At 45.3% G+C, this 14,629-nt stretch overlaps 1 protein-coding gene across 3 annotated transcripts in view; it reads right to left on the bottom strand.

Annotated features, from left to right (window-relative positions):
* Nucleotides 1-1,593: 1,593 nt before the first annotated feature.
* The window catches only part of CCDC149 (coiled-coil domain containing 149), a 105,623-nt gene continuing 92,587 nt past the window's right edge, over nucleotides 1,594-14,629 (bottom strand). For all 3 annotated transcript variants that reach the window (XM_009206616.2, XM_003898546.2, XM_009206617.4), the window contains one exon: nucleotides 1,594-4,314. In XM_009206616.2, the coding sequence (XP_009204880.1) occupies nucleotides 3,884-4,314 (431 nt within the window). In that variant the 3' untranslated portion in view covers nucleotides 1,594-3,883. The remainder of the gene's footprint in view (nucleotides 4,315-14,629) is intronic.

Genomic DNA, 14,629 nt, shown 5'->3' with positions numbered 1-14,629 from the left:
GTCATCCACAGGGCTGTGGGAAACCAACAAAGCCAGGAGGCCACCCCATTTTTTTGGAGTGAAGACCAATAGGGGCAAAGGCATGCTGTAATTTTAAAGAGACAGGGAAGATCACCTCCGTAAGTAAGTAGCTGGTCTTTGCCATTCCTTAAAGAAGAGACAGAACTTTTCATGCCATGTGGTGAACTGGGGTGCAAAGGCTCCCAGTAGGAATAATACATCAAAATATTTACTCCAACATGTGAATAACTGATAGCAGAGCCCTTTTCTAGAACTTTGCGTCGTGATGGTGGTGCATGTTTGGGAGGGAGGTCACAGAAGAGGAGCAACAATGGGCAAACTAATTTAGCTTGCTTAAGATTGCCAAAAACCGGGAGGGTCCAGCTGGCATTGAGCTGAGGCCATCAGGAGCCTCCCGGCTAGAGAGGCTTTGGGAATAGCTGCGGGAGCAAGAGAAGGAAGGGGGAGGGGAGAGGAAGACGGGCAGAGAAAGTGTGGAAAGAGGAAGAGCAAGAGTGAGCGGATGAGAAATGCCTGGTTTACAAAAACCAATCCATTTCTACAGGCCTTAATTAAAAGAAAGACAAACGCTCATGTAAAAATCCACACCTAGAGGCTCTCAGGCACAGAGCGATCACAGGAAAGGCAGGGTGTGCAAACAAGCTTTCATTAAGAGACCTGTCAGCTCTGTTTCATTTCTCTAGACTGCTCTGCATTCTGCTGGCAACCCAGCTGGAAAAATAATGGAAGGACAAACACGTCTGAACAGGCAAACGAAGGTGGGAACATTCCACCTACAAAACAGGACAGATCAGAAAGATGCCAGGGAAGGGGGGGATGAGATGGCATTTTTCTGAGCAAACAACCATAGCCCCTCCCCCTAACTCCAAACTCATCAGAAACATGATTTTCTGGCTTTTTATGCAGCAACAAAAAGATATGGTGTTCAGAGACAACACCATTGGTTGTCTATTCCCAACTCTCTTACACATCCCAAGATATGATCCTGTTTTGGTGTTTTAGAGTCTGAATGTCTAGGGACAGGGCCCTTCTTCAGTTCTTAAGAGTGAATCTTGGGGAACCTAAACAGATCATGGTAATACCATCTCCCTTGCTAAGGAATGGTTAAGACATTGTCATGTGATACCATCATGCGACAACGTCACATGCGACCACAAGCCCCAGGTGATCATTCTGACCAATAAAATGTGATAGGAACTGGGTTTCTCGCTCTTGAAACACACACACACACATGTATGTGGGGAGAAAGAAATTTCCTTCTGCCTCTGAACAGATGTTATCTGGAGCTGTTGCAGTCACCTTGTCATGAGAAAGCAGCTGACACAGCAGGAAGAGAAGGAAGATGGAAACCTAGAACACCTTGATGACTTTCTTGAATGTATAGCCCTGGAATGCCCTACTTCCAAAGTTCCTGTTATAGAACAGAATTCACGTCCCTACTGTTTAAGTTTCTGTTAAGTGTGGCTTGAAGCTGAGAGGACCATGCCTGAGGCAGGGTTATTTAGTGAAGTAGGGGAGAGAATGCCACACCCTTAAACAATGATCCTAAAAAAGACAAAAGACAGCTATAAGTAATTGCAGAAACCCCCTTTAATGCCTGTGGAACAGAAGAACCATGTTGGATGGGGAAAGCAGGGGCAGGACACACGTGTCACATATCTATGGGGTGTTATCATGGTTACATCTGTGACAGGATCGACTAACTGGCTCTCATTTCACTTAATAACATAAGACCCTCCCAGCTGACTATACACAGTTCAGGTTATCACTCCCTATGACTCCTGCTCCCTGCCTTGCACCCTAGATTCTCTGGGACTCACCGCCGTTTTCCTGACTCTGATGGAATGTGCTGGAGTGTATTACGAGCCCTGCTTTTCAGAAGGTGCTGAACAGGCCCTGAAGATGTGCATCTGGCCGACGGTGGGTCAAAACCAGAGTTCTGCAGGCTGAGCTTTTTCCTTTTATTATTATTCTATTAAACGTGGCTGTGTTTTCCTTCGGTGGCTCTGGCATCCTACGCAGTAGTGCTGGACATTTGCAGGCAGTTAAGGCCCAGTCCAGCAGGAAGAATGATTTCCGTGACTGACTGCTGGTCTGTGCAAGCCCTCCAGCTGTGGGAGCAACCGCCCTTGAGGAGAAGTTGTGGGGTGGGCCTGGTGGGGAGGGGGATAGGCTGGGACAGAAGGAAGGATGGAACATTGGACCCAGTGGCCAGGGGTCAATGGGATGTCCTTCTCACCAGGAGCAAGAGAACGCTGACTCCAGCATGCTCCCATTTCAACTCCAGTAACGGGAGGCCCACCCAGTGTGCGTCAGACAAAGGAATGGGTGCTTCTGGGCTGCACTTTGGCCTACTTCAGAGGAGCAGCACAGGAAGGGATGGGGAGCCCATTCTGCTAGCAGACTGATTCCTGGAGATGCAATCTGGGAGGGATGTATCTGTGTGGCTGGCCCCTCGTGTCCAGATGTCACATCTTAGTGTCACGAGCCTGGGACAAACACTGAATTTTTAGGACGCATTTTCACTAAGAGAGCCTACCACTCTGGGAGCCTCTTTTTCCTGCAAGGAGCGCCTCTCAAAGGAGTGACTCTGGTTCTCAGAGGCATTCTGAGCTTTGGGATCTAGTCTCAGGTTTTCCAGGGAAGGAAAAAGCTATGGCTGGATGACCTTTTAATTTTCTGCAGTGCCGGATGCCACCTAGAAAAGCTAATCTTTATCTGCAAGGAAAGCACCAGCTGGGATTGAGCACGCCCCCCTTCCCCACCCCTGGATCATGTTCTTGGTTCCACATCCCCCCTTGCCATGCTGTGGTGAAGCTTTTTTGTTTTCCTCTCTCTTTCCCATATAAGGTTATGAGCTCTGTGTCTGGTCTTTGAAATTCTAATACTTGATGGCACAAATGAGGCAGCCTCCACATTCTGTTGAAGGAGTGAAGGGTTTGGAAGTTCCAGGTGGTGCGGGGAACTAGACTGGCTCCCAGCAGGTAGATCTTTCCCAAACCTGAAATGGCCACACGATCCTGTATGTGAGACAGGTTGAATGCAGAGAACGAGCATTTCCAGGCTGTAGCTCTCATCTCATCTCACAAAAAACCAGACCGCCCCTGGGAGTCCTGTTCCCCGGCTTTTACAAACGCTCACCCCTCCCAATCACTTCAGATCAGTTAATTCTTCAGATTTACGAGCCAGAAAACTCAGCTCTGGCACTCAGCACACAGGCCTCAACAGGGACTGTGGATTTCAACCCAGAAGCCCAAGCTTCTCAGCCTGCTGAAGGCCCCTTCCACCTGCCAGTCTGCACAACAGCAGTGCTGTGGGCTCCATGCCAAGCACACCCATGCCAGGCAGTCCTACCCGGCGGGCCCTGACTTGATGGGGTGCAGCCATGGGCTCTCTGGACATGTTCTGCTCAATTACACCTTCCTCTCCAGCTGCCTAACCTTGACCAAGATGGGGGCCTGATTAAAAACCCCATCAGTTTCTAGCTCTTCCCGTAATTTTGATTGACAACATTAAATGCTAATACGAAAACATCTTATCTCTGATAAAACAAAAGCTGACAGAAAGACGGATGCTGACAACCAGCCATATGGTGGACACAATTCCTGGGCCTGGCCCTGTTCACAGTAGCACTCTCTGGCAGAAAGAGATGACACTGAGAAGCTTGAGGACCTACATTTAATAAATCAAACTGTACTGGCATCATCAGAATATTCACAGTTTGCAACAGGATCAGAGCATTTTCTCACTTGCAGACTCGGAGGTGTTTCAGGAGAAGGCGACGTGGGCGCACCGTTCTGATGCTTCATTCTTGACCCTCTCTGGGCTTTCAATGTGTCATTGTGTCAGATCCCTCTCCCCTTCAGGTTTTCACGGTGCTCCTCGTGCCTCTGCCCTCTGGGATCCCTTTGCCGTCTTCCAGTGTGGAAGCTTCGGCTGCTGGCTGGCAGGCCTCGATGGAGTCCAGGTGAGATCTGGGGAGCTCCCCCTGGATGGCCAGGCCCGGTGGGGCTGGCCCCGTCTCACTCCTCTGACCCTCCATGGGACTCTCTCTTCTGACCTCTTCCAGTTCTGCAGCTGCCTGTTCCTTTGTCAGTTTAATTATTTCCCTTCCAAGGCTGTTTACTTCTTCCTCAGAAGGTAACTGGGATAATGAAGGATGAAAGAGCTTGCACTGGTTCCCGTGGCTCTGATTTGCTGGGGAGTTGACAGCGGGCCTCCCAGCATCCTCAGGCGCTGTCAACGCCTCAGCAGCGGCACAACTTTCATCTCCTTCTTGCTTCTGAGCCTCCCCTGAAAACAGAACGAGGACAGCATTAAACCTCTGGCAGCAAGTCAACCCTCACCGCCCCTCTTCTGCCAACCTCCCGCCCAGCCTACCAGCACAGGGCCTCTGAAAAAGGAGGAAGACTTTTTTTGGCTCCCTGTGCAGGGAACTGGAGACGAAGGGGAACACAGGACCCAGGTGAAACCAGTGAACATGCATTCTAGTGATTCCTGCATTATTAACAGAGGGCAAGAGAGCACTTGGGCCATGTCATAATCCATCCTTTCTAGGCACCTGGTTAGCTTCTGTTCCATTCTCTAATGGCCGCTTCTTGTGTCCATTAAATATTTATATTGAGGACAAAGGTTTTGTTGGTTCTGCAGCTCAGAACTGGGTCTTGTTAGTAATGAAAAAAGGTTCCAGCTGCATTGAGGGTGGGAAGCAGAAGGATAGTTCGGGAAGGATTTAGTGCCACCCCTTCTCCACGATTCTCCATCAGCATCTCATTCCTTAATGCAGACACCTGGCGTTCCTCAATATAAAATAAATTATACGCCAATACACCTTCAAGCTTCCTCCCCTGTCGAGTTGTTGTCCCTAAACCCCTTTGCCATAGGATGGAAACTCTAGCACTGCAACAGGAAGGACATGGGAGAGAAGGGTGAGCCCTGAAGTGCTGACATCCAGCCCTCATTTTCCTACTCACTTGCTTTGTGATCAGGACAGGACTCTGATGCTCCTTCTGAACCTAACCAGCAACGGTTGCTCTGCATGACTGGGGAGCAGCATGGTGGAGGCAGCTCTTAGTACCCGGGCATGTGCATTCAACAACAGACACTGAGTTTCCCCAGAAGCCAATCTCTTCTCAGCCCTCAGGCTAAACAGTGAAGAAAGGTATGATAGAGCCACAGTGGGACTGGGTTTAGCCCGGGCGCAGGTCCTAGACTAGGAATAAGGGGACCCCAGGAACACTTCCTGGTAGCCCGGAATGGAACCACAGCAGAACCCTACTGTAGTGGGGCTTGCTATCAGATATGTGCAGGTATGTTTTCAGGCTGTAAGTTGGAACTTGGGGAGCTGGAGAACTGCAGCAGGTTAGAAAGGATGTTGAGCATCATCTGGCCATGCCATTTTCCTGCTTAAAACCTTCTACTGGAGCCTTGTCACTTTCAGGATAAATTTCTTTTCACTTAGGCCCTTACAAGGTCCTGCTGATGCGCTCCTGATTCACTCTGCAGCTTCATTTCCCACAATTCCATCACACATGTCCTCCCAGCCATGCCATGCGCCCATTAGGTCTCCACACACACTGATCAGTTTCCCCCTGTCTTAAATAAATCCTCCCAGCTAATGCTTATTGGGTGCTTTTCCACGCTACGCACTGCGCTAAACATTTGACGTGTTTATCTCATTCTAAATTTAAGTCCATGAGAGCAGGAGCCTCATCTGACTCATCCAGTGTCTGACACATTCTAAGCATTCAACAATATTTAAAAAATAGTTCCCTTTCTTTTATAAATGGAAGTATAATACACATAAAGAGAAGTGCACAGAACTCACGTATTCAGCTCAATGAATTTTCGCAAAGCAAACTCACCCATATAACCAGGATGAGAAACAAAATATTATCAACCCCTGCAAACACTTTAGAGTCCAGGACTCCTGGACCCCCTTTCCAGTCCCTTTTCTTCTGCCAAGGATAACCATTAGCCTATTTAAAATTCTGAAATGAGAACTGCCTGGTCCTGGAACTTTATATTCAGGAATCTTACTGTGCTGGGTCCTTTCACTTCACATGATGTTTGTGAGATTTACCCATGTTTATGAGTACAGAATTTGTTCATTTGAATGTACCACAATCTCCAACAGGTATGTAAATGTTGAATGAAAACGGGCAAGCTGGAAACAGAAAAAGATATAGAAATGGAGAGCAGACATATTAAACGATTCACACCATCACTCAAAATTGCAGAAATCTAAGTCCTAGCAAAATGTAGTTTTTCCTCTACCAGAATGGCAAAAATGAAAAGGTTTGACAAAGCTCAGTGTGGCGAAGGATGCAGGGAAACAGGTACAATCATATGTTAATGAAGAAAATAAAACTTAGTAAGACTCTTTTATAGGCCAGATATTTCAAGACATATTGTTCTTAGATACTCACTACAACACTGTTTTTAAAAACAGAAGTCTGGAAAAATCCAAGTGCTCATCAACAGGGGATTATGTATACAGATTTACTTGCCAAGTTGCGAGATTCTTTCTGATAATATGCACTAAAAATTGTAGGTTGTCTTTGGAAAGCAGACTGAGGACCACAGCAAGAAGCAAGGGTGGAGGAAGACTTTAAGTTTAATTTTCCATCTTTCTGTGCTATTTATATTTTTTAACATGTGCTGTATTCCTATTTTATAAAACAAGATATGCAACCTCCAAGATTCTACCATCCATTATCACTTCATCTTTCCTTTGCTACACTGATCTATAAAGCTAGGAACCCATATCCACTGCTTCCACTTCCCAGTGCTGATTCACACCTTCAATCCTTCAGTCTATCCTGCGTTCCCCCTGCCTGTGAGGCCTCCTACATCTCCCTCCCCACCCTGTAGCATACTTTCCCATTGGCCACATGCTCCTCACAAGCTGTTTCTCCCTGTAATCTCTCCTTCAATCTAGTTCTGTGAGCATGATGTATTAGTTCCCTATAGCTGCTGCAACAAATAACCACAGATGTAGTGGCTTAAAACACATTTATTCCCTTATAACTCTGGAATCAGAAGTCCAAAAAAATTTCACTGGGGCTGGGCACAGTGGTTCACGCCTGTAATCCCAGCACTTTGGGAGGCTGAGGCGGGCGGATCACCTGAGGTCAGGAGTTCAAGACCATCCTGGCCAACACGGAGAAACCTGTCTCTACTAAAAATACAAAAATTAGCCAAGTGTGGTGGTGCACGCCTGTAATGCCAGCTACTCAGGAAGCTGAGGCAGGAGAATCAATTGAACCCGGGAGGCAGAGGTTGCAGTGAGCCGACACTGTGTCAATGCACTCCAGCCTGGGTGATGGAGCGAGACTCTGACTCAAAAAAAAATGTCACTGGGCCAAAACCAAGGTTGTGCTCCCTTGGAGGCTCTGGGGCAGAATCCATTTCCTGCCTCTCCCAGTTTCTGACAGCTGCCAGGATTCCTTGGTTTGTGGCTGCATCCTTGCTATCTCTGCTGCCATGGTCACACTGCATTTTTATCTGTGTGTGCACAATCTCTCTCTTGCCTCCCTCTTGAAAGGATACATGATATTGCATTTTTGGCCCACCTGAATAATCCAGAATAATCTCCTAATCTCAAGATCCATAAATCAATCATATCAGCAAAGTCATTTCGCCATATAAGGTAACACTTACAGGTTTCAGGGAATTGGACCTGAAATCTTTGAGGGTCAGTATTCAACCTCCTACACATGCCTTCCCAGTTTCCCTTGTTGATTCTGATATTTCCTTCTGGTCCCTCTGAGGGCACTTTCCCCAGTGATCTGCCATCTGTTTCTCTTCATTCTCACTCTTTGGCTATCATACGACCTTAATTCCTGCCTCTGAGTACAGCTCCCAGATCTATATCGATGGCTCTGCTAGCTTCTTGTAGAAGATACAGACCCACGTTTCTGGCTGCCAATAGGCAACACCTGGAAAATCTGCTGGCACTTTCCAGAAGATAGTTTTCCCCCATAGAATAACCTCTTGCTTGCAGTTTCAGTAATGCTTCATAGTCACATGGGCTTAAGACCTTGAAGACCAGTCAACGCTAAGTCCTGTCTTTGTCCCTCTGTATAGTCTGTTTTCATGCTGCTAATAAAGACACACCCAAGACTGGGTAATTTATAAAGGAAAGAGGTTAAATGGACTCAGTTCCACATGGGTGGGGAGGCCTCACAATCATGGTGGAGGATGAAAAAAGAGCAAAGGGACATCTTACATGGCGGCAGGCAAGAGAATGTGTGTAGAGGAACTCTCATTTAATGAAACCATCAGATCTTATGAGACTTATTTGCTACCAAGAGAACAGGATGGGGGAAACCACCCCCATGATTCAATTATCTCCACCTGGCCCCACCCTTGACATGTGGAGATGATTACCATTCAAGGTGAGAGTTGGGTGAGGACACAGACAAACCATATCAGCCTCAGTGCTAGAGACTGTATTCTTGTGTCCTCCCAACATTCATATTAAGGCCCTAATCCCCAGTGTGATGGTATTTGGAGGTGAGGCCTTTGGGAGGTACTCAGGGTGAGAAGAGTCATGAAACAGGTCCCTCATAATGGGATTTGTACCCTTATATGAAGACGAAGGGGCCAGAACCCCCCCCCCTCTGCCATTTGAGGATACAGCAAGAAGGCTGCCATCTGCAAAACAGGAAGAAGGCCCTCCTGAGTCACAGAATCTCTTAGCACCTTGATCTTGAACTTCCCAGCCTCTGGAACTATGAGAAATAAATGTCTGCTTATTGTTGAAAACACTCCGTCTATGGTAGTCTGTTATAGCAGCCTGAACTGACTAAGACACTCAGAAATGTTCCTTGCATCTGCCCACTCTTCTCTTTGCCCAACACCAAACATTGCTTGGATTTCTAAGGTTTCTAGATAAATTGCTGAGGCATATTTCCCCATGGTTCAGCTGGATGTGACTTTTAGACCATCCCCCTAGCCAATGAACAGGTAAGCATTCAGAAGGCAAGTGCAAACAATACCCAATATTTCCGGAACTCAGACCCTGGCAGGTGACAGGTATGTGGTGACAATTTATAAGATGAATTTACAAAGATTATTTCATAATTTAGAAAAAATGTATATTTAAAAACACATGAGACTAAGCATGTGGTTAGATACTTTAGGTTAAATATAACCTAAAAAGGGCTGGGCACGGTGGTTCATGCCTATAATCCCAGCACTTTGGGAGGCTAAAGAGGCAGATCACGAGGTCAGGAGTTCAAGACCAGCCTGGTTCACATGGTGAAACCCTGTCTCTATTAAAAAAATATAAAAAATTAGCTGGGTTTGGTGGCGTGTGCCTGTAGTCCCAGCTACTCAGGAGGCTGAGGCAGAAGAATCACTTGAACCCAGGAGGTGGAGGTTGCAGTGAGCCAAGATCGAGCCACTGTACACCAGCCTGGGTGACAGAGCTAGACTTTGTCTCAAAATAAATAAATAAATAAATAAAACCTAAAAAAGAAATATAATCTAACAAGTTTGAATTAAAATGGAGCTTAGAATTTCTGCAACATGTAACAATGTTATTACATCTGTGATCCACTCTAATTTTAATACAACATAAAAGTATTGATATGACATAAAAGTATTTATTGATATGCATGGTATGTGGTGAGCATTTCTTAATTACATAATTGAATACACTTTCGAGCATTTATTTATTTAATCAAAGGTTTAAAAGTTTTTAAATGACTGAACCTTGGTAAAAACTCTGAGAAGCTCTAGAAGAAATGAAAGAGTGAAATCAGAGGGACTTTAGGACTCAAATGAAACTGCCAAGATGAAGGGTGCAGCACAAGGAAGAGAAAATGATCACAGACAGAAGCAGCGATGTGATAACAAACATCAGTATCAACAGAGAAAGGGACTGTGGGTTTCAGCTAAGTAAGGTGGATCTTGGCTGCTGTCACCACACCCTATAGCTCTAATTCTCCTGATATACATTTGCTTTTCACATCAAAATAAGTTTCCATTTCCTTTAGCCTTTTTGATGACCACAGACAAATCCCAGGGACAGAATTTTGACCAAATCTACTTTATGCTTTCTGAAGGCTGCATTTAGTCACAGACAACTATGTTTACTCTCCTAAGAATTCACTGACCTCAGTAAGCATTGTATCTGCAAAGGAGACCATTACTTGTGCTTACAATGAAACACATGAAGGTAATAAAGCAAGCCTTGATTTTTTTTAAAAAATAGCTATTCAGATCTGTTCAGCCAGGATAAGGTATGTTAGTTCCTGATGCGCAATATATAGATGTATAGATGTGTGAATAAATCAAGCCTGGATTTTGAAAAAACAACTATTCAGATCTGTTTAGCAAGGATGAGGTATGTTGGTTTCTAACAGGTTCCTTTGATTCTAGTCTCCTCCTGCACTAATCCAACCTGTTGCGAGACAGGAACCTTCCCTAAAGCTTTGCTACCTAAAGTGTGGTTCATGGACCAGTAGTGGCAGCATCACCCGGGGGCTTATTAAACATGCAGGGTCTCAGGCTCTGCTCCAGAATGACTGGTTCTGAACCTTCACTTTAATAAGATCCTGGGTCATGTGGGTGCGCACTTCAGTTTGAGCAGCACTGCAAGCTTGAAGCACAAATCTCACCATGTCTTTGCCCAGCTATACATCATTTAAAGGCTGCCAGTGTCTCAGGAACAAAGCCTAAGCTCATAACCTGACATTCAAGGCCTTCCACGACTAACATCCATCTACATTTCTACCTGGCAAACCAACTCTTCTTTTTCCCTCTACTCCAGCCACACTGGCCCTTCATGTCGCCCACCCCTGTCCCCAGCACCTATAACTTAGAAAGTTGATTCCTCCATGACTATCATTCTCTCTTGTGTGTCCCAGGGATGAACTTCAAGAGTCACCTCCACCTCCACATCTTCCATGATGCCTATTTGATTAAATCTGGCCAGAAGTAATACTCCTACCTTAAATATAGAAACTTGCCTGATTAATTTTTTAACCTTGTTCCATAGTGGGGACTCAATAATAAATAGCTTATTAAATGTTTGAATATATGAACAATATACATGAATGCGTGAATCCATGAATATATGAGTACATCTCTTTAAATACCACTCGTTAATATATGAAAGCAATCCTTGAATTTACGGTATTCATTTAAGGTTGTATTCAGGTTGCTACTCTAAAAGTTCTTAAAGTGGTACTTTTGAAAAAGAAAGACAAAGATTTCTGACTTGCACAAACATTTATCTACATCTAAGGTAGCTCAGGGAAGCAATCACATAATTTTCATACTCACAGATGAAAATTTTTATAGTGGTCATACAGGGGACATGAGAAACAGCGGGTCAAAATGAGCAGGTTTCCAGCATGGTGGGGAGGCTTTATTTAAAAGGAGTAAATTACGGTACTTGCAGCAGCTAAATTTTCCACCAACGTGAGACGAATAAACTCCTTCTGGAAATTACTCTTATGAAATTACTTCTTCCAGGACACTTAATAGTATATTCTAGTGCCCCTGAAAAATTAATTAACCTTACTCGTAACAACCTAACCCCTAAACCATCTGTGGTGTGTTTTTACTGGAGGTCAGCTTAATCTTCTCTACCTTAATTTACATCTAAGTGAGGGTGGTCTAAATTACACAGGGGACTTTCAGTTGCTGGTATTTTGCCTTGTGCCATTTCGTTAGATGACATTCTGCTCATGTCCAAAGGTATGAGTCTCTTTTAACCTCTGAGATTAGCAGGGAGAACTTTTTAAGCAGCGGGTGCGGGGGCTGTGTGTGGCGCCAACACCGCTGTCCTCATTAGGGGTTAAAACACAGCCACAATAAGAGGAATGTACTCAGGCTGTAATCCTACTCTGTTTACTTTTTCTGACAAAGGCTAGATTTTCAGAGCCTTAGGACCACAGAGCTACAGGAGCCAGGATCTAGGACTGGATTGTAAGTCAACAGCAGGATTTACCAACCCACTCCCCCATTCTTTTCAAATCTAAATTTTAATTTTTAATTTAATTTTTTTTTTCTTTGAGACAGGATCTCACATTGTTCCAGGCTGGAGTACCATGCCACGATCACAGCTCACTGCAGGCACAACCTCCTGGGCTCAAGGGATCCTTCTGCTTCAGCCTCCCGAGTACCTGGGACTACAGGCATGTGCCACCACTTGCAGCTAATGTTTTCATTTTCTTTTTTAGAAATGGAGTCTCACTATGTTGCCCAGGCTGGTCTCAAATTCCTGGCCTCAAGTGATCCTCTCACCTCAGCCTCCCACAGTGCTGGGATGACAAGTATGAGCCACCCTTAGACTATCTTTTTTTTAATCCAAAAGATACCTAAAATTATACTCAAGTCATTATCCGGAGACAAAAAAAAGTTATTAAAAATGTCACGAGCGTTGAGCTATCACTGGGACCTCTGGTTACTTGCTGTGGGAGCAAAATCCTCCTTTGAAGATTCTAGAATCTTAACTCTTAAGCTGTGGGCGTTTTATTTTTAAGGACAGACACATAGCATTGCTATTTCTATAAAATATTTCTGAACCAGCCAAGAATAGGAAAATATTACAAATAATCGTAATTATTTGGTGTTTTAGCAAACAGAATCATTAACACTTATTATTAATAATGATACACATATCAATGATGAGGAGGCAGTGAACGGCTACAAACGCATTATGACACAAATAATGTGGAAAGAAAAAATATTTCCTCTAAAAGATAAAGCAACAGTATCTCTTTGCTTAAAAGATTGCTAATCACCCAAAAGTGTGTCCCCCACTCCCCACTGCCACTGGCCCGAAGGGGCGATTCATCTTCCTTTGTTAGCTGCTCTCTGATAGGCTCTGTCCTCCCAAGTGTGCGTTGCTTTCAGTTGGAATTGATCACAGATGCGACAGTGATGAGGCCATCCCGGACGCTGACAGCCACGGCGTAAATGCTTCCTTGTTCCCACCCAGCGCTGTCGGAGGATGGGATAGGAACAATGAGAGCTAATGATGCAACTCTGGAAGCTATCATTTTGAATCAGTCCGTGACTTACACCGCCCTTGTGAAAATCAAGCCAGGCTCATGCTCCATTTCAGGTTAGCAGGCCCAGGTCCACCCTGAGGCTCAGCAAGCCCAGAACAGACAGAAAGCTTTGGATCTCCACGTGGACGTTGGATGCCGGCATGGCATAACCACCATCCAAGACATGCTCCAAATCACACAGGGGGCCACAGTGATCCAGGCCAGCCTTACAAGCAGCCACATGAGGCTGGCTGCAAAGACCCAGCCTTGCTTTCTGGCCAGTGTGGAACCAATTAAAGTCAGGGTCTCTCTCTAGAAATTCTTCCCACATGTTCTTGGGGAGTAACCTTTCTGCTCAAATCCCAGATATGTCCTGGCTTCTACCACTCCATGAACTATTATGGTCTTATGATCAGGCTCTCAACCCTGTTGGCTTATCTGGGTCTTCTTACTCAGCGATAAGAAGTGGTCTTACCACTCCACGTGCTATTATGAGTGATTTAAAGCAATGACTATGCATTATTTTCCACGAGCCTTTGGGTCAGATGGGTGGTTCCGGTTCTGCTAATCTAAGCTCAGCTCGGCAAGGCTCCCTCATCCCTACGCAAGAGAAAGCTTGCAGAGCCTAGCTTAGATTAGCAGAACTACCCATCTGACCCAAAGACTCATGAAAAACAATACATAGTTGTTGCTTTAAGTTCCACATTTTGAGTTGATTTGTTACCCAATAATAGCCAACTGACACAGCTGGTTAGTCCATTTAGCTGAGAGCACAGTGTTTAGGGCAGACAATCACGAGGTTGGAAAGGCAGGCTAGGCCAGGCTGCAGAGTTGAGATGTTAAGTGGAAGACAGTGGACAGCCACTTGGGATTTTTGAGCACGGCACAAATGTGATGAAACAGTACTCCAAAAGCTTTATTCTATAGTAGCAGGATGAAGATGAGAATAAAGGAAAGACAGTCAGGGAGGATGGAAAACCAGGAGAGGAGCCCTCCTGACAAGAAAATGAGGGCCTGACCCATGCCAGAGGCGGTAGCTCCCGAGGTGTGAAAACTCTGCAGAAAGAGTTGAGTGAAAGACCACATGTAGATGGAGACAGAAGGTTGACAGTGGTTGACAGCTCCAAGGTTTTAAGCCTGAAAAGCTGAGAGGGTGACAAAAAAAGAAGGAAGAAAGCAGGAAGAGTTGGCGATGCCACGCTTGAGAAGTCCACGGAGTATTCAGGGCAAGGGAAGCTGGGGCTCTGGGAAATTGTGGGGTGTAACTCTGCAGATGGAACCCTGCAGGGGAAAATACTTTGAGAGTATTTTATGGAGGTAATGATTAAAGGCATGAGTCTGAGCAAGAGAAGATGGAAATGTGGATGTCTATTGTTTATCTATTGCTGTGTAATGAATTACATCAAACCTAGCAGCTTAAGACTCAGAAGTCTGAAAACAGTTGAGCTGGGTGGTTCTGGCTAATGGTCTCTCACGAGGCACCCATGAAATGCTGGCCAGGGCCGTTGGCATCTGAAGGCTTGACTAGGGCGGGAGAATCTCCTTCCAGGATGTCTCACTCAAGTGGCTGATGGCTGGAGGCCTCAGCTCCACACTAC

The sequence above is a fragment of the Papio anubis genome, chromosome 3, assembly GCF_008728515.1.
Source record: "Papio anubis isolate 15944 chromosome 3, Panubis1.0, whole genome shotgun sequence".
Taxonomy (NCBI): Eukaryota; Metazoa; Chordata; class Mammalia; order Primates; family Cercopithecidae; genus Papio; species Papio anubis.
The sequence above is the reverse complement of the archived record's forward strand: the minus strand, read 5'-3'. Positions and strand labels throughout refer to the sequence as shown.